A 21,179-nucleotide genomic window follows, 5' to 3' on the forward strand; every position below is an offset into this window, starting at 1 on the left:
TTCTGCATAGGAAATATGTTTAACAAGAATTTTCTCACCTGTCATTCATTATACAAAGTCATTCACAAATTCCTTCTAAATGTTTTGCTCTAAAAAGCTCCAAACTCAAGCCAGCCATAGCCACATAAAATACTTTTAGGAATCCAAAACAGAAATGGTAGGAAATATCATTTTGTTGGGGCGGTAGGACGGGGGTAGTGGGATGTGAGGGAGTGTGGGTGAAGTTCAAAGCAAGGGGAGAATTTTGAGAAAAGGGAGTTAATTTGGGGTATGGCACCCTTTCCCCAAAGACAATTATAAAAAGTGTGATTAGGGCTTCCCTGGTGGTGCAGTGGTTGAGAGTCCGCCTGCCGATGCAGGGGACACGGGTTCGTGCCCCGGTCCGGGAACATCCCACATGCCACGGAGCGGCTGGGCCCGTGAGCCATGGCCGCTGAACCTGCGCGTCCGGAGCCTGTGCTCCGCAACGGGACAGGCCACAACAGTGAGAGGTCCACGTACCGCAAAAAAAAAAAAAAAAAAAGTGTGATTAAACAAAATAATAAAATGTTCTAATTCCTCCAAAGTACTATCAATTACTGCACTTATCACACTGAATTATAAGAAGATACATGTGTCTCCCCATTTAAGTGTGAATGCCTGAGAGTAGGGGCCATGAATTTTCATAGTATGGGGTCTGTCATCCAATAAATGTTCAAGAAAAATGATTGTTGAATGAATCTAAATATTCTTCTTTAAAGAGAGTAACTTAGTAGGCTATATGCATTCTAAGGATAAGCCAATGAGCCCTATTTTCAAAATTAGTATTTGAATATTAAAAATTAGCTGTTAATTTTGATAATATCCAAAGATTTGTTTTACAAATATTCCTTATAGATTAAAGAAGTTATTAAGCGCCCCCCATAGCTGTTTTTGATATGTAACATGTATTGTAAAGTTTGCTTAGGGAATATTATAACAAAATATTACAAAGAAACTCAATAAAGTAGATTCAGCTGGGTTAGATAGGCCAGAAGGAAAAAGAGTAGGGCAAGATTGTAAAGGGGATGAAGGACAGCAGAGAGCAGCAAGGGAACCTCAAGGTGACCAGTTAAAAAGGCAGACACAACACACAGGTAAAAATGCAGGGAAGACAACAGAGATAATAGCAAGACAGGATTCTGTGAAGTCAGATTTAGTTGTTAGGAACACTTGAGGATGGACTGCTACTTTTAAACGTGAAAAATAAACGTTAACGATGTAATAGAATTTAGTTCTTTAAATATGAGCTAAGGGAAAACTACACTAATGATTTTCCTCAATTGTGTATCATTTGCATTGCCACATTCCCCTCAAACACTAGCAAGGCAGCCTAACTGAATGTAAACAGACTTCCAAAAATCCAGAAGAGATTAGAAAAGGCAGGAAATCAAGTCTTTTTTTTTTTTTTTTTTAAGATGGAAGTGGATACACTGCATAGAAGAAGCATTTCCCTCATTTGGAGGCAGGGACCTAAAAAACCTCTTTTGTCCCTGGGTTGTAGTAACCAAGGGAGTTCCAGATCTTCTAGGAAATGAGACTAAAAGTGTACAAAATGGGCTACAGTGGCTTTCTGACTGCCTTAAGCTAATTTTTGGCTTGTGTAGAAATGGATGCTAACGAGCACAAATGACAAAATGAACTCGTGAATTTCCTAGAGTTTTGTCACCAGCATATAGTAATTCTAGCTACTTAAAGTTTGCAGATGACCAATGTGTAAAAAATCAGGACTTACACAATGAACTTGTTATGTTTGTCTTTTGTTTAGAACACTGATTATAATGAATAAAATTTAATAACTGACATTAAAAATTTTGTCCTACAATAATCTGCAATTTTAAAGTAGAAGACAAAAATGTTAAGTTTTTCTGGAATGAAAGTCCAATAATACTTCATTAAAAAAAATAAATAACTGGCTGCCAGACAAAGCAGACTCATTCTTTCATACCTTTTCCTTTTTGAACATTTTTTTCTGCTTCCTCAAACAATCCAGGTAGATGAATTACCACACCATTTCCTAAAAAAAAAAAAAAATCCACAAATAAGCAAATCCCAAATTTAAACATCTATATTTATAATATAGACATACATCTTCAATAACTCTCTATCTAGAATAGTAGAAGAGTGAGGCACTTTGATTAGTAGGACATTCTAATTTATCAGGGAGTTACCACAGAAATGATTCCAAGTTTTAAACGGTAGTATAATGTAAATACATAATAGAACATAATACACAGAATATAAAACACTAAAACTATACTCAATATAATTTCAAATTTCTTTGAAACAAAGTGAAACTATTATTTTGAAAGAAACTAGTTATATAGTTTTAGGCAAACTGAACCAGATCACAGTCTTTCAAATTGGGGACTCAAACCTATTAGTGGCCATAAAATCAATTTATTGGGTTGTGATGAGCATTTTTAAAAATAAAAGACTACAAGAGAAAATATCAGATTGCATCTTATGTTGTAAGCGTTCAGAACCAATCCATGAAACACAGACCTCTTGTATTTCTTACTATGCTTCATAGTGTTTGGAAAACTGATTTGATGATCTAACACTTTGTTATACAATTAAGATTGCCAATGATCAGAAATAAATGCAAAGTAATCATTCCAAAAAAGTTATTAGTGCTAAATGATCTAAAAGAGTTGTAAAACAGCCAAAGTTAGGTATATTCCAGAAGGTACCACTGTCAAGATTAATAAGCAATCAATGAATCATTTGATTAGAGATTAAATAAGTTTAGATTATGAAAAATAAACACTATTATCCATTGGGGGAAAAACGTCCCTAAGTTCAGTTTATATACTTACCAATGAATGCCGTAACATTAGGATTAATTATTCCACTAGGTAAAAGATGAAAATCATACTCCACAGAATCTACAACAACTGTATGGCCAGCATTATTTCCTCCCTGAAATACAAGATTGGGAAAAATGAACCTGACAATAAATATGACAAGTAATATATCTCCTTCCAAAGTGAATTAACGATCTCCTGCTAAAATGTCAATAAGGCAACCCAAGTATTTGCCATGAATACTTATTCTTTACAGGCTTTACAATAGTTTGTCTATCCTCTCTCCTTTCCCTACTTGAATGGTTATTCCTAACAGGATCTGGAAATTGGAGAGTTCAGGTTTCTGGAAGATAGGACGACATATCCCTTTTTATTTTATTTTATTATTATTATTTTTTTGGCTGGGTTGGGTCTTCATTGCTGCATGCGGGCTTTCTCTAGTTACGGCGAGCGGGGGCTACTCTTGTTGGTATGTGCAAGCTTCTCATTGCGGTGGCTTCTCTTGTCGCAGAGCATGGGCTCTAGGCGCGCGGCTTCAGTAGTTGTGGCACGTGGGCTCAGTAATTGTGGCTCGTGGGCTCTGGAGCGCAGGCTCAGTAGTTGTGGTGCACAGGCTTAGTTGCTCCGCAGAATGTGGGATCTTCCCAGACCAGGGCTCGAACCTGTGTCCCCTGAATTGGCAGGCAGATTCTTAACCACTGTGCCAACAGGGAAGTCCCATATCCCTTTTTAAAAGAGAAAAAAGCGAACAAAGTACAGGGAACAATTAGTTTGTTATTCTGTTTCCGGCACTATGTGGAACATGTAGCAATCTAATTAATTTTCCATGATATTTATCTTAAAAAATCCTTAAAATAGAAAAATCTATCCAGTTACCCTAACTTGATATAAATATTCATATAATTCTCATTGTCCTAAGAGTGTGTCAAGCAACTTTGTGACCTAAAATTATTATTCTTACATGGACTTATCAACGAGGATATCTCCCAAGTAAATCCCTCAAATATTGGTTATCCTGGAGAATAATTTTTAAATTTTAAAATCAGTCTCATGAGTTTGGTTAGTGACCGATTCCTTGAATCTGCTCATCTCTGGCTAAAGTAATACACTGGGTCAAGGAACCTCTAAAGCTGAGAATCATAGCATAAACCCATGGTGAAATTTCCACTCTATGAAACAAAATGTGAAGTTGAATTATAAAAATTAGGTACAAAGGAGACTGAATATTAAGTGACCAGATAATATTTCTAATTTCTAAGTTTAAAAAGCATGGGGAAAAGACACAAATCACTTTGATTATGTTTTAACTTTTACAAAATACTAACAAAAGCTTTAAAATAAACAACAAACTAGGAATATATCTGAACAAATAAAAGGTTTAACAACATCTTTGTGGGACATTTAAAAAAAAAACCAATCAAAACGATATCTCCTGAGGATGACTAGTTTAACTTGATCACAAGGCTATTTGACAGATGTATTTTACTTACTTTTACCATCATCATCATGAATTCACAAAAATGCCAGAAAAATAGGTCCTGAAAAAAAATCTTCAAAAAAGCAAATACTTATTTACACTGTGCTTTGCACTGTACAGAGCAAAGAACTCCTTGCTTAAAGACTAGTGTATGTCGTGTAAATTAAAAAAAAAAAAAAAAGACTTGGTGGTGGTGGCCTATAGTCCACAAGATAACAGGCAGATGACAAGACACAAGAAGGACAGAAGTGGTAGTGTTAAGCAATACCTCCTTCACTTGATACCGTCAAGGCAACAGGGGAATATTTTTTACTATTTATTTTTTGTAGGCAACATCTGCATATGATACAAAAGGCACAGAAGGATGCACAACAAAAAGTGAAGTCCTTCCCATACTCCACCCTCCCCTTCCCTGCTACAAGGCTGCTGTTACCACCAGCTTTTTGTGTCCTTCCCTAAGTAATTTTGCATATACAAACACATATTTATACATTGCTTTATTCCACCTATACAAATGGTAGGAAAGATACACACCTGGGCAGCTTGCTTTTTTACTTAACAAATCTTGGAGCTCATTCCATAACCTTGTAAACAGAACATCTCATCCTTTCAAGAGCTGCACTACATTCCTTTTTATATGGACACATAATTTATTAAACTGGACCCAAAGAAAGACATTCAGATTGTTTCCAACCTTTTGTCATTATTAACAATGTTGCAATACACTTCCTGGTACACACTTTATTATTATTTCACACTTGGCAGGTTTACCACCAATCCTGACAGAATCTTAAAACATATATTACATAACAAAAGAATATATTGATCTTAACTTAGTCTTTTTTAAATAACCCACAGGACAATTCTTACTTGGTTTTTATGGTTTTCCTTTTACTCTATCCCTCATACCAATATTAGCCTTTTTATCACAACTTTTTATGATTTAGGAAACGTCCCCCAACTTTTCAGGAAAAATTTTTTCAGAGTATGAAGCTCACTAAAATTTCCTCAAATCCTAGGAAAGTGTTAATTTGTTATTATAACTATTTACTCTAAATTGTTATAAAACACTAAATTTAATGAATTTGTATTAAAGTGTTAATAGTATTGGTGACTTTGAGACAAACAACCAATAAAGCATTATTATTTAAGCAGAACCAGTTTTCTTTTTAATCCATCATTTGCTTAATATAAAAAACAATCTACTCTGTAATTTTGATGTAGATCTTTAAAGTAAGTCTCCTTTACACAAAGTTATTCTTACAGATATACTAATCATTTGGTGAAATAATTATTAACTCGGTTGTTCTTGTGTGTAACAAAGCCTATTACTCTCTTAGATAATATCTTACCAAGACAGGAAGTAATGATGGAAAGATAGTGGCTGATATGTTTGTTTGTTTGAGGCAGGTGGTTGTGATTGGCGATCAATGACTTGAGGGCGATCAATGACTTGAGGGCGATAAATTGCTTTAATTCTTTGAGTCCTTCCAAGTTTACATACAGGTGGTGGTTCAGGCTGGAAAAGTTCAGCTGCAGAAGGCTTGAAATCACACTTTAGTGAACAGCTTGCTCACTCAAACATTGACCAAGATTTTTCAATAACCAATGCCTTACTAAGGATGGTTTAAATCCCATTTAAATTGTTTGGCTGAGTAGGAAAATATGGTTAAATAAACCCAAGAATAACCCTAAAATTTTCCTATTAAGGAGTTAGGGGAGAAAATGTAAGTGCTTATTAGTATATTCAGTCACTAGTGCCCTAAGAGGGAGTTGGGGTATAATAGCTTCTAATCTTGAAACACTCACTGTGCAGAAAAGAGTCCTGAGGTGAACTGAGAAGGAGCTACTCAAAAGGAATTTCTTGACAAATTAAATCTACATATATAAAATAAGTTTGAGTATAGGGTCATTTCACCAAAAGCCCCAGATGAAGCTTCAAATTTGAAGTGCCTACTTGGATGCTAACCTAAAATATTTAAAAATTGTGTGGAATATACAAAATTCTTCTTAGGAGCTCAGGAAATTGTCCTGAAACAGAGGTCCATGGAAAGGTCACATGTTATTAGCATATAGCAAAACAAAGAAGTTTCAATAGGACCACCACTGCCAGCCTCACCCAACCACTAATACCCACTACGAAGTTAAAAGGGCAAATACAGTCCTCCCTCTATATCCACAGGAGATTGGTTCCAGGACTCCCACAGATACCAAAATCCACAAATGTTTAAATCCCTTGTATAAAGTAGTGTAGTATTTGCATACAACATACGTGCATCCTCAAGTATACTTTAAATCATCTCTAGATTACTTATAATACCTAATACAATGTAAATGCTATGTAAATAGTCGCCAGCATGGCAAATTCAAGTTTTGCGTTTTGGAACTTTCTGGAATTTTTTTTCAAATATTTTCGATTGATGGTTGATTGAATCCTTGCATGCAGACCCCAGGGATATGGAGGGCCAACTGTACTCTGAACTGCAGGCTCCCACATTTGTGATGGAATGCTTCTCACATGGGCAAGTCTATGTAGTATGTACCAAGATAAGTAGCAAGGACATACCTGTTTAATTATGCTTAACAATTCTCCTAAGTAGCACTGGGAAGGCCAGATAAATGATGGGAGATAAATATATCCTTATTTCTATTGATACTTTTAACAGACTCCCCAAAGCAAATTTGGTAAACTATCCTCCCAGATACAATATTAATCACATATTAATAGTTATATGTAACTACCTCTTGCTGCTTTGCTAAATTCCCATAACACTTATGATCCCAGTCATTCATGCAGCATTTAACAAATATCTCTAATTACCATAGCTGTATATTTTATACTACTTAACTAAAAAAAAAGTTCAATTAATTGTTATACAAACAAGGAGCTGTGGAATAGTAATTAATGTTGTTTTCCAGATCAATTATTATCAATAGAGAAAATATTTCTTAATGAATCTCAGATGTCTTAATTTTTGAACATTTTTAATTCTAAAATATCCCATCTAAAACCCCAAGAAACAAACCAACCAGTGGAGCCCAAAAGTGGCTGCACAGTGTGTGGCAAGTCGCTCAGAGGAAAAACCTAAGTTTATAATGCCTTATATGATATTTTTTCTTATATTAAATAACAAGAACAAATGTAAAATTCAGTGGAGATAGATGTGAGATGATCTTTAAGCACAAGGGCTCACTACTTCTTCGCTTCCCCCGCAACGACCAATAATGACATTGTTAGTACTTATTTGATATGGACTGATTAATTTTAGGAAACAAAACTCTACAAGTCTGAGAAAATAAAGCCATTCTATAGCCTCCAAAAAAAGAATAAATGCAAATTAATAGTATTAAAGTAAAGTAAAGAATATATCAAAAAAAAAAAGAAATCCAGTATGCTAACACATATATAGGGAATTAAAAAAAAAAAAAAAAGTCATGAAAGACCTAGGGGCAAAACGGGAATAAAGACACAGACCTACTTGAGAATGGACTTGAGGATATGGGGAGGGGGAAGGGTAAGCTGTGACAAAGCGAAAGAGAGGCATGGACATATATACACTACCAAACGTAAGGTAGATAGATAGTGGGAAGCAGCCACAGAGCACAGGGAGATCAGCTCGGTGCTTTGTGACCGCCTGGAGGGGTGGGATGGGGAGGGTGGGAGGGAGGGAGATGCATGAGGGAAGGGATGTGGGAACAGATGTATATGTATGACTGATTCACTCTGTTATAAAGCAGAAACTAATTAAAAAAATTAAAAAAAAAAAAGAAATCCAGTCATCCAATCAGCACTCACCACAATCACAAAAACATCCCCTAATTTGGTGTTTATTTTACCTATTTTCTTTGACCATTATTCTTACATTAAGATTGAATGTAAATATTAAATAAGCTTCCTAATGACCAGGAAAAAACTGTATCTCATTGAAATAAATTAGAACATTATGATGGGGGCGGGGGGAGCAGAACTAAAATTCTGTGTTCCCAAAGATGAAGAGCAAAGTTTCTTGTATATACTTTTAGTTTTTAAAAACCAATACAGCTAACTCTCATTATTTTAATTATAGTTAAAATAATAAAAACCTATTTAACACCAAACATTCTTCCCTCTAGAAAAGCACTAGAGGTCTACAGTGATATTAGAAAACAGTTTACAAATGAGAATCACCCTGAATTAATGTTTCCTCATTTCTTAATTTTCCCATATGAAATTAACTGTAGGTCAGCTACACCTTTTGTATGTTCAGTCCCTCTGTTTCCCTTCCCCCTCACCCCTTACTTTGTAAATCATAGTAATCATCCCCTCTGGCCACAGTAATTGATCCAGACAGGGAAACCTGATCCAGGCTTGAGCCAATCAAGCTCCTCTCTCTTGGGAATTTGATTTTCAAAGTCAGAGATGGCTATCACCTAAGGGAGCATCCTAAAGAGAAAGGCTGCCAGTTCTGGCTGCTGAGATCCCAGAAGCTGTCTGCCTTTGTCTCAGGCCACTCTAAGGTTTAGCCATCTTGGTCTTCCTTTAAACATACTGGCATTTTGCTTAAGACAATCTCTTTCCATTGCTTGCAGACAAAGAATCCAAATGATTCACAAAACAAACTCATTGCAACATGGTATGTATACAGCTGGCTCTCTAAGTTCACACCTTGTGCTAGTAATAACTGAATATAAAATGATTAACTTATGTACACCTGAAACTAACTGTAAATCAACTATACTTCAATTAAAAAATGATTAACTTCTAAATTTTAATATTTATGCTGTCAAGAATAAACCTCTACAACATGGTACTGCAGGATACAAGGATGATATAATATTATTTAGTATTTAGTTATTTTGTAACTGTTCTCTTAAATATCATATAAGGCATTACAGACTTATGTTTTTCCTCAGAGACTTGCCACAAAATATGAAGCCACTTTTGGGCTCCACTGGTTTGTTTGTTTCTTGGGGTTTTAGACAGTATAATTCAAAATAATAGTATTTAATTCTTTTATATTGTTTCCATGTGTACTTTTTTCCCCCCAATTTAATTTTAAACTTAAGAAAGTCAGAAGACAAGTGTTTTAAAGTTTCTTTCCATCACTCCTCAGAACCAGAGGCTGTCAAGCCCAACTCTAGAATAAAAGTTTGGATCAGGAAATGTTGATATGTGTAAGTTTCTAATTAAGAAGGTCCGGGAGAGATTTAAAAAACAAAAAGAAAAGAAAAGAAAAGAAAAAAAAATTTAGACAGGAACAAAATGACATTAGTCTGCAAAAGTGATTCCTGAGTCTTAACTTCTTAGTTTGCTCCTAGGTCTTCCTCTTCCCAAAATCACTAGCGCAACTAAGTGAGTTTCTGCTGGGAGAGGAGATGAAGGCAGTCAATGTTACAACCCGAAACAATGATGTCTCTTTTTAGCAATAGTGTTGTGGGCTAACAATTTCATGCACATAGCCAAGAGGCATTTCTCAGGCCACTTAGGCCTCTAAAATAGTATGTGTCTTCTCTTTGTCCTTTTTGCTCTGAATACATGAACACGGTACAGTAATCACAGAGCTAAAAATGAACATCAATCAAGAAGTCAGAGTAAACACTATGGATTACAGCAGAGCACAGCAATGCCTCAGACCCCATGCCTTTGAACTATTCCAGCAATCAAAAAAGTGTTCCCACTTCCTACCTAGTCTTCAAGCTTCTTAGAAACCTAACAATCTTTTGAGTCGGTGCTTATTACCTGTGCTGTTTTTCTTGGTAAACACTGAAAGGCCTGTGTCCCTTTCCTGATGAAACACTTCACTATTTGCCAAAACTAAAACATATCAATCCACAGCAATAAAGCAATTATAAACAAGGATGACTGTTCTTTTATAAAAACATTCATATAATTGCAATTAGCTTATGATTTCAAAGTAGAGCAGGTTTAAGTTACTAGCAGTAAGTTGATCAAATTAAACTATTCAACAGTAACCAGACACACTAGATAGGAAAACATATACAGGGTATCTGAATTTCTTTTTAGCAAAGACATCCAAGTATACTGCTCAGTTATCTCTTAAAGGCTTATGGTATCTGCTTTACCTTACAGTATTATGGTTACCTTCCAGTTTCATACACAGATAAATGTCACACAAATGACAAAAATCTCAAGTACCTTGTATTTTGTACCTTAAATTACCATTATAAAACAACTTCTCACAATGAAAATGGAACAAGCCCTTGGAGGATCTCAGGTTCCTAATTAAGAAGCTCTAGACTCAAGGTACCAAACTCTAATATACACACTTACTAAACAACGGTCAGAGATGACCAGGGTCATAGTCAGGAAGATCAGACATGCAAGCAAAAAATGCATAAACCAATAATGTTGTGCAGCTCTCTAAATGCTTGATAAAAATTCAATTAATCATTACATTTATAGAGGTATTTTCTTAATACACATTGAAATTGAACTGCAGATTTCAAGTCAAAAAAGTTTTCTCTCATGAATAAAATTCTTCCTTTAAAAGGGTTTTTAAAAGCTTGATACAAAAATCCCATTTTTAAAAATTTCATGGGACCTCTTATTTTTTAAAGAGGAATTTTATTATATTGAATTAAATATAATTAAAAGTTGGTCCAATGTAAAGAACCATTCCATCCTGGAGCCAGAGTAGCCATGGGAACTGTCCTCTATTTATTGTTCTTTTCTTTCTTTCCTTCTTTCCTTTTTTTCTTTCTTTCTTTCTTGACTGACTGAAGTATAGTTGATTTACAGTGTTGTGTTAGTTTCAGGCGTACAGCAAAGTGATTCAGTTATACATACATATATATTTTTTTAAATAAATATTTATTTATTTATTTTTGGCTGCGTTGGGTCTTCATTGCTGCACACGGGCTCTGTCTAGTTGCGGCGAGCAGGGGCTACTCTTCAGTGCGGTACGCGGGCTTCTCATTGAGGTGACTTCTCTTGTTGCTTAGCACAGGCTCTAGGCGAACAGGCTTCAGTAGTTGTGGTTTCTGGGCTCCAGAGAGCAGGCTCAGTAGCTGTGGCACACAGACTTAGTTGCTCCGTGGCATGTAGGATCTTCCCAGACCAGGGATCAAACCCGTGTCCCCTGCATTGGCAGGCGGATTCTTAACCACTGTGCCACCGGGGAAGTCGCATACATATATATTTTTTTCAGATTCTTTTCCCCTTATAGGTTATTACAAAATATTGAGTATAGTTCCCTGTGCTATACATACTTACTGTTCTTTTCAATTGCTTTCCCCAGACAATACTGAATACCTCAATATCCCTTTGACGTTAGACAAAAGTATTCTAATATCACCAGTCTTCACTTATTGGTATGTAGCTCAACCACATTAATCTTTGGTGTCAAAATCTGACCTAGTCCCCAAAAGATACTATAAGTAGATTTGTATTCAGTTACAGTAAGTAAGCTATAAACTATATTATCAATTTACCAGTTCACTCTAGATTTGTTCTAGGCAAAAGTTTTTCCTAGAGATACTAAAAACTACCGAACTAACCCACCCGTTCTCATCAAAATTAAAGAAACAGAATAATATTGATCTGATATTGAGATGACCTCATATAATTAAAAAATATATGCCTCAAAAATAGAGATAATGGTATATTATATACACTAATACAATAAGTTTAAATAGTGAACAACTTGGGACATCCTCATTGGCCAAACTTTGAGATCTACTGCCCTCAACAAGGAAAAACTATTTACTAGAATCACAGGGCATTCAACTGAAATTTGCTGAGGAAATACACAAAAATGATACAATTATCAGTTATCTATTTTCTCATAGATACAAGAAATAAGTCTAAAATAAACTAGTAAAGCCTTTGAACATAATGGTACGTGAAAAATACTAGCTAAAAATACTACTTAACAAATGTTAATCCAAGGAAAGTTGGGGATTCCACGTTAAACTCATGCCAGTAGTCAATTAAATTGTCCAGGGGTAGGGATTGCATTGAATCTGTAGATTGCTTTGGGTAGTAGAGTCATTTTCACAATGTTGATTCTTCCAATCCAAGAACATGGTACATCTCTCCATCTATTTGTATCATCTGTAATTTCTTTCATCAGTGTCTTATAATTTTCTGCATACAGGTCTTTTGTCTCCTTAGGTAGGTTTATTCCTAGATATTTTATTCTTTTTGTTGCAATGGTAAATGGGAGTGTTTCCTTGATTTCACTTTCAGATTTTTCATCATTAGTACATAGGAATGCCAGAGATTTCTGTGCATTAATTTTGTATCCTGCAACTTTACCAAATTCATTGATTAGCTCTAGTAGTTTTCTGGTAGCATCTTTAAGATTCTCTATGTATAGTATCATGTCATCTGCAAACAGTGACAGCTTTACTTCTTCTTTTCCGATTTGGATTCCTTTTATTTCCTTTTCTTCTCTGATTGCTGTGGCTAAAACTTCCAAAACTAGGTTGAATAAGAGTGGTGAGAGTGGGCAACCTTGTCTTGTTCCTGATCTTAGTGGAAATGGTTTCAGTTTTTCACCATTGAGGACGATGCTGGCTGTGGGTTTGTCATATATGGCCTTTATTATGTTGAGGAAAGTTCCCTCTATGCCTACTTTCTGCAGGGTTTTTATCATAAATGGGTGTTGAATTTTGTCGAAAGCTTTCTCTGCATCTATTGAGATGATCATATGGTTTTTCTCCTTCAATTTGTTAATATGGTGTATCACGTTGATTGATTTGCGTATATTGAAGAATCCTTGCATTCCTGGAATAAACCCCACTTGATCATGGTGTATGATCCTTTTAATGTGCTGTTGCATTCTGTTTGCTAGTATTTTGTTGAGGATTTTTGCATCTATGTTCATCAGTGATATTGGCCTGTAGTTTTCTTTCTTTGTGACATCCTTGTCTGGTTTTGGTATCAAGGTGATGGTGGCCTCGTAGAATGAGTTTGGGAGTGTTCCCCCCTCTGATATTGTTTGGAAGAGTTTGAGAAGGATAGGTGTTAGCTCTTCTCTAAATGCTTGATAGAATTCACCTGTGAAGCCATCTGGTCCTGGGCTTTTGTTTGTTGGAAGATTTTTTATCACAGTTTCAATTTCAGTGCTTGTGATTGGTCTGTTCATATTTTCTATTTCTTCCTGATTCAGTCTTGGCAGGTTGTGCATTTCTAAGAATTGGTCCATTTCTTCCAGGTTGTCCATTTTATTGGCATAGAGTTGCTTGTAGTAATCTCTCATGATCTTTTGTATTTCTGCAGTGTCAGTTGTTACTTCTCCTTTTTCATTTCTAATTCTATTGATTTGAGTCTTCTCCCTTTTTTTCTTGATGAGTCTGGCTCATGGTTTATCAATTTTGTTTATCTTCTCAAAGAACCAGCTTTTAGTTTTATTGATCTTTGCTATCATTTCCTTCATTTCTTTTTCATTTATTTCTGATCTGATTTTTATGATTTCTTTCCTTCTGCTAACTTTGGGATGTTTTTGTTCTTCTTTCTCTAATTGCTTTAGGTGCAAGGTTAGGTTGTTTATTCGAGATGTTTCCTGTTTCTTAAGGTGGGATTGTATTGCTATAAACTTCCCTCTTAGAACTGCTTTTGCTGCATCCCATAGGTTTTGGGTCGTCGTGTCTCCATTGTCATTTGTTTCTAGGTATTTTTTAATTTCCTCTTTGATTTCTTCAGTTATCACTTCGTTATTAAGTAGTGTATTGTTTAGCCTCCATGTGTATTTTTTACAGCTCTTTTCCTGTAATTGATATCTAGTCTCATAGCATTGTGGTCAGAAAAGATACTTGATACAATTTCAATTTTCTTAAATTTACCAAGGCTTGATTTGTGACCCAAGATATGATCTATCCTGGAGAATGTTCCATGAGCACTTGAGAAAAATGTGTATTCTGTTGTTTTTGGATGGAATGTCCTATAAATATCAATTAAGTCCAAACTACCACTGGCATTTTTCACAGAACTAGAGCAAAAAATTTCACAATTTGTATGGAAACACAAAAGACCCCGAATAGCCAAAGCAATCTTGAGAACGAAAAATGGAGCTGGAGGAATCAGGCTCCCTGACTTCAGACTATACTACAAAGCTACAGTAATCAAGACAGTATTGTACTGGCACAAAAACAGAAAGATAGATCAATGGAACAGGATAGAAAGCCCAGAGATAAACCCACGGACATATGGTCACCTTATCTTTGATAAAGGAGGCAGGAATGTACAGTGGAGAAAGGACAGTCTCTTCAATAAGTGGTGCTGGGAAAACTGGATAGGGACATGTAAAAGTATGAGATTAGATCACTCCCTAACACCATACACAAAAATAAGCTCAAAATGGATTAAAGACCTAAATGTAAGGCCAGACACTATCAAACTCTTAGAGGAAAACATAGGCAGAACACTCTATGACATAAATCACAGCAAGATCCTTTTTGACCCACCTCCTAGAGAAATGGAAATAAAGACAAAAATAAACACATGGGACCTAATGAAACTTAAAAGCTTTTGCACAGCAAAGGAAACCATAAACAAGACCAAAAGACAACCCTCAGAATGGGAGAAAATATTTGCAAATGAAGCAACTGACAAAGGATTAATCTCCAAAATTTACAAGCAGCTCAGGCAGCTCAATAACAAAAAGACAAACAACCCAATCCAAAAATGGGCAGAAGACTTAAATAGGCATTTCTCCAAAGAAGATATACAGACTGCCAACAAACACATGAAAGGATGCTCAACATCTTTACTCATTAGAGAAATGCAAATCAAAACTACAATGAGATATCATCTCACACCAGTCAGAATGGCCATCATCAAAAAATCTAGAAACAATAAATGCTGGAGAGGGTGTGGAAAAAAGGGAACACTCTTGCACTGCTGGTAGGAATGTGAATTGGTACAGCCACTATGGAGAACGGTATGGAGGTTCCTTAAAAAATTACAAATAGAACTACCATATGACCCAGCAATCCCACTACTGGGCATATACCCTGAGAAAACCATAATTCAAAAAGAGACATGTACCAAAATGTTCATAGCAGCCCTATTTACAGTAGCCCGGAGATGGAAACAACCTAAGTGTCCATCATCGGATGAATGGGTAAAGAAGATGTGGCACATATATACAATGGAATATTACTCAGCCATAAAAAGAAACGAAATTGAGCTATTTGTAATGAGGTGGATGGACCTAGAGTCTGTCATACAGAGTGAAGTAAGTCAGAAAGAGAAAGACAAATACTCTATGCTGACACATATATATGGAATTTAAGAAAAAAAATGTCATGAAGAACATAGGGGTAAGACAGGAATAAAGACTCAGACCTACTAGAGAATGGACTTGAGGATATGGGGAGGGGGAAGGGTAAGCTGTGACAAAGTGAAAGAGCGGCATGGACATATATACACTACCAAACGTAAGGTAGATAGCTAGTGGGAAGTAGCCGCATAGCACAGGGAGATCAGCTCGGTGCTTTGTGACTGCCTGGAGGGGTGGGATAGGGAGGGTGGGAGGGAGACGCAAAAGGGAGGGGATATGGGAACATATGTATATGTATAACTGATTTAATAAAAAAAAACACACACACACACACACACAAAAATTGTCCAGGGGTATGTTAAAATAATACAGGAAAGGGCTAAACTACTGAATTCACAGAAATTTCTAAGGGTGATCCAGGTCACCCAATAAATATTTGTTGGGTATTTACTTCCTCTCTGCCTCACACGGTACTGGGTGCTATGGAAGAAAACAAAAACTGAACAAGTCCTCTTTTTGAGAAAACGTACATTCTAGAAGGGAAAACACAATAATCCGAGAAAGCAGGAGTTAACCAAGTACACCACACACTGGTATACACTTATGTTGGCACTTGGGAAATACTACATATAAAAAACAATCCTGATAGGAGACACAGAAATAGCAATTGTTATAAAACTGGAAGAATGGCTTACCTTAAATGCTAATTCTCCACCATCTTCAAAATTATGGGAAGTGGTTTAGAAGATAATTTTAGCTGTATAAGGTCAAGGCATTAAAAAACACTGAAATTATATTCTCTTTTAAATTATCTTTCAACCTTTCTGATTATTTCAAGGAGAACATCTCAGTTGCGGCTGGTATGTCTTTTACATTTCTTTATCACTTGCTAATAGCTGGTTTCAGAGTCTTCAGCAAATACCAGCATCTAGCTATAAATTAACATTTTTTTAAATTGTGTGTACTTTTATGGCCAACTTTATATAGCAAGTGACAGGAAATACTTTCCCTTTATAATTAATTTTAGTTAATATTTTCTCTTTATATTAACTTTAAAGCCCTGGGGAAAAACCACAAAGTAATACTCTTCTACCTATTCCTGATTACAGGCAACTTCATGCCTGTAGTTGTAGCTAAGACTACCAAGCTTTACTTTCTCCAGAACAATAAATAAGTCCATGCTTAAGTTCTGGTATAAAGTACAATAGTTAAAATCTCTGTAGTTTCTACTCAACAAAATAAAGAAAATAAAGAATAATAGTTTATTTTGAGAGTATTTGGGGAGAAAAAAAAACAGTAATATTCTCTTAATAAAACTATTTTTGTGTTGCCAGGAAGGAGCCTTCCTATTCCCATACTTCAACCCTTCGAAAAACCTGTACTAGTACCCTTCTCTATCCCCACCCTGGGAAATACTTGTTTAAGAAACAGTTGTCAACTAGACTATAAGCTCCCTGTGGGCACAAGCCCTGCCTTTTTCAGCTTTTAACTCTGGGGCTAAGTGGTCCCCTGTAGATATTCATTATGTGATTGTTGGATGAATGAACCGTGCTAGGAATTGGTCCTATACTTAATTCTTCTTCTCTTTTTCTTAAAAGACCTATCGATTTAAAATTAAGTCATCCTTTCATGCAAGTCCTACACACTTATTTAAGGATCTAGTGTATCTAACAAGTTATAAGTAACTTCCTATAAATCTTGAATCTAAAATACAGGTCTTAAGTGCTATGATGATGAAAATGCCACTAGTTTTGCATATATTCTTTCCAAAAAGGCATTTTATATATTAAAATATATAGTTAAATGCAGTGTCAGCTTTTCTTTTTAAAAACACTGTATTTTTATTGGAAAAAATTCCTTATTTTATGATTCCATTAGAGATACATTATGTGTATACCACTTCTGGAGAAAGACTGTATAAAATTTGAGATTATGGCATGAATATGACAAAAATATACTGCTTAAACTCTAACAAAGTGCATATTATTTTCAATAATACACAAAACTTGAATCATCAAACGTGGCAATTCAAGCTCAAAATGTCTTTCCTAAATTTGACTTTTCCCAGCTTTCTATATATACTTATTAAGAATTTCAACATTCCATAACCATCAATTTTATAAGTCAGGAGAACTTACTTCACTAAGTAGATGTCAACTTACTAGGACTGACCAGATGATATAAAGTTACCAAGGTGAATCACAAGGGACATTCTTAAGTCTATTCGTTACTTATCTGCCTGCACTAACAAGACATAAGAATCCTTCTAATGATGAGCTCTTAAAAGGCACTAGAAGAATACAACACTTTTTAAATTATATAAGGAAGGTAGTAAGTCAAAACTTTCCAGGTGAGTAAAGTCTGCCTAACAAGTCTGCTCATATGTTTCTACTCTAACTTCAGCTAACATTTTAAAGCCAAACTTGGCTCCTTCTCAGTCACTTCTCTCTAGACTTTCCAAGGGCATCAGATCAAATTGGTCCATAACCTCCTTCAAGACTACTTTTTACAGTAACACAGTAGCACCTTCTCCAATCAACAAACTAATTCTACTACGTTTCAAAGGGATGTTAAAACTGAGGATCTTTCAGAATAAAGGCAAAATGGTCACATTCCCAAAACCTTCTTACAAGCCATAATGTAGCTGAACCCGAGCACTACTATTTCTGTGTAAGGAAGATGTCAGAAATAACAGTGAAGTAAATAAACAGGTCTCAGCCTCTCTCCCCTCCTACCCAGAGTTAGGTATACTTTCATACTTCTTTCCCCACAGCACAGCCAGATCTGATTTTAAGACAAAAGGAAGGTGAAGGACAGCCTTCTGGAGCAGCTCCTAAGGCAGTGTGAGGCAACCCCTTTAGGGTTGTTATTAAGTAAGGTATGTGTGTTGCCAGAGGGGTGGAGGAATAGAAGTCTGGAAGGGAGGTGGCGGTGGTGGTGCTAGTGGTAATACTAAGAGGCAACTGGTGCAACAGCTGTCTTAACCAAGGAACGGGAAGGATGGATTTCTGCACGCAAAACACGAGATTTTTATTTAACTTTTGATGTGCCTACGATTACCTTTTCTGCATGTTCAAATGGTACTCAATTTTAGGTAGAAAACTTACAATCAAGTGGGCCTATGAACTTGTTAGAATGTACACAGCATCATTATATTGTGCCAGGTAAGTTCATGAAGAAGAAACATTCTTGCAACCTAAACAGACAGTGGTTAACTTCAGATATTACACTACCATTCGTTTTGAAAGTGGTTATTGCTCAACTATTTCGAATTTTGAAATTGGTAATAGTTATCTAAGAGTCTTTACAAAGGCCTAGCCTCTAGGCTGCTTCAAAGCAAACGACAAATAGGAAGAAAGCTTACATTGAAAACCACGTGTCTCCCGGTAGGAAGTACCTTACCATTCCATTTCCCGAAAGTTCACTCTAGATGTGAGCGTAACACTGTAAATATTTCTAAATACTAGATTTGACACTCGTGTATTTCACTTGCCTCAATCGTAAAAGAGCTGGGTGGGATTCCCACCTCTGGGACCAACATGTAAAATTAATCTCCCCTTAGTATACCGGGTACCGAGTAAAAAAGCCGGGGACACTAAACAGTCATCAAACAGCCCTAAGCCCCGGAGGTGGGTTCTCATGTCAACAAAGTGGCCCGGAGGAGGCAAAGCTCTGCAAGCTCAGGGCCTGCAGGTGGGGGAGTGGTTAGTCTGGATTTCAGGGCGTTTCGGCCCACTTGGTCTCCCTGAGCGGATGGGTGATGATGGGGAAGGTTTTGCGGCCCCGTAGGGTCTCCGCCCGGAGTCGCCATAAGGCCTCGGGCGGTAGCTCCTCAAATTCGAACAGTAGCCCACCTCCACCCCGGCCTCAGTCCTGGGTTTGAGCACTGGTCCCCAGACCGAGAACTGCAACTCCCCAGGCATCGCGCATCTCAAAGGCTCCCCGTCAAGCCGCATCTTCCTCCTGAGCCACCCCGAGCCCTCAACCCAAGGCCCCAGGGCAGGGGTCTCCGACCTCCCGCCATTTCTCCACGTCGCCGCAGCTCATAATAAGAGGAAAGAACCTCAAGGTGACACCTTATTTTGGACGGTGGATGCGAGTTCTGGGCCCGAACTCAGGGACCGGCTTCCCATCAGAGCCCGGCCGCCTCACCTGGCAGCGGCACACGATGTCTGCGTCCTGCGCCAGCAGATCCACCACCTTCCCCTTGCCTTCGTCGCCCCACTGCGCGCCGAGCACCACCGTCACCCGGTTCCCTCCGGGCCGCGCCCTGGGGCGGCCGCAGTCGCCGTTGGGCAAGGAGGATGCCGCCGGGTTGGTCTCTGCGAACGCCATGGCTCCAGAGACGCGAGGAGAGCCCGAAGGGGACGCGGGCGGCCGGGAGTGCGCGAACTCAACTGCTCTGCGGCCGCCAGCCACATGCGGAGGAAGAAGGAGCCCGAGCCAGCCCGCCCCCGCCCCGCCTGCCGGGTCGCCACCCTCCCGCCAGGCCCGCCCCGCGCTCCCGCCGCCCTCGGCGTGGGGAGAAACCAGGACCTCCCGGAGGACGCCGGCCTCGACAGCACCGCCCCCAGGAAAAGACCACGCCCCTTCCACGGCCGGGCGCGCCCCTCCAGGGCGAACCGGGCGAGCGGAAAGGGGCGGGGGCGGGGCTTCGAGCGCGCTTCAACCTCAACGCCCCGCCCACCCGCCCTTCCTCCCGCTTTTCAAACTGGAGAGGCGGGGAGGTGTGTGCCTGTGCGTCAGACTACAACTCCCGGCAGCGCTCTGGCGGAAGCGACGTATACCAGTGATTTGGTGTCTGCCATCTGCACGTTTCAGTCTCTGAAAATGTTCATATTTAAATAATTTTTAATTTGTTTTTATTAAGGGATAAGATAGTGTGTACAAAATACAAAGGGTGCAATTTCAAAATACAAATGGGATGAAATTGAAACGTACTATAGATTTAGAATTTGGAAAGTAAAGGTCTGGAAGTAAGAACAGAGATGGGAACAGGCATTAAAAAGGCAAACTCGAAAGTAAAGCAGTAATGTAGAGGACATTAGGCCTGAAAATGTAGAGAACACGTAGAGTCCTATACCTTCTCATTTTACATATTAGTAACAAAAGTTCAGAGAGAAGGAATGAATTGCCCATGTCATACAATATATGCCGAATACTATAATGCACTTGTAATTCCCACAACCATATGAGGTAGGTAATACTATCTTATCCTTATTTTACAGGGTTTAAAAGTTAGTAAACTTCCTCCAGTGAGGGTTGAATTGGTACCTAGATGGTCTGAGTCCAGAGCCCAGGTCCTTTCTGTAGTGTTTAGTGTTTCAGTTGTCGCTAGGTTCCCAAGTATACTGTGAAAATAAATTAAGCTCATTTTAAGTGGAGTCAGGAAGCCCCAACGGGGTAGCTGTCATGCAGGTACCACTCCTAGCAGATTGCATAACCAGAAGGAAGAAGGAAGATAAGAATATTACTCTTCTTCTGGGATAAGGGAAGACATTTTTCACACAGGAATTTTATCTCCTGCTTTTAAAAAAAAGAAGGCAGATTCCTCCCTGCCCCAGCAACAATGCTCTAACCTTTGAAATCTTTTTGCCACTTTAGTTAAATGAATAAATATTATTTTATAATGATCTGTGATCCAATTTAGCC

At 37.6% G+C, this 21,179-nt stretch overlaps 1 protein-coding gene across 1 annotated transcript in view; it reads right to left on the minus strand.

Annotated features, from left to right (window-relative positions):
- The window catches only part of ADSS2 (adenylosuccinate synthase 2), a 43,782-nt gene extending 23,809 nt beyond the window's left edge, over nucleotides 1–19,973 (minus strand). The window contains exons 1-3 of the mRNA XM_081225116.1: nucleotides 19,680–19,973; nucleotides 2,838–2,940; nucleotides 1,967–2,035 (exon numbers count right to left, since the gene is read on the minus strand). Of these exons, the coding sequence (XP_081081242.1) occupies nucleotides 1,967–2,035; nucleotides 2,838–2,940; nucleotides 19,680–19,862 (355 nt within the window). The 5' untranslated portion in view covers nucleotides 19,863–19,973. The remainder of the gene's footprint in view (nucleotides 1–1,966; nucleotides 2,036–2,837; nucleotides 2,941–19,679) is intronic.
- Nucleotides 19,974–21,179: the final 1,206 nt, after the last annotated feature.

Source organism: Mesoplodon bidens, assembly GCF_964165515.1.
Source record: "Mesoplodon bidens genome assembly, chromosome: 2".
NCBI lineage: Eukaryota > Metazoa > Chordata > Mammalia > Artiodactyla > Ziphiidae > Mesoplodon > Mesoplodon bidens.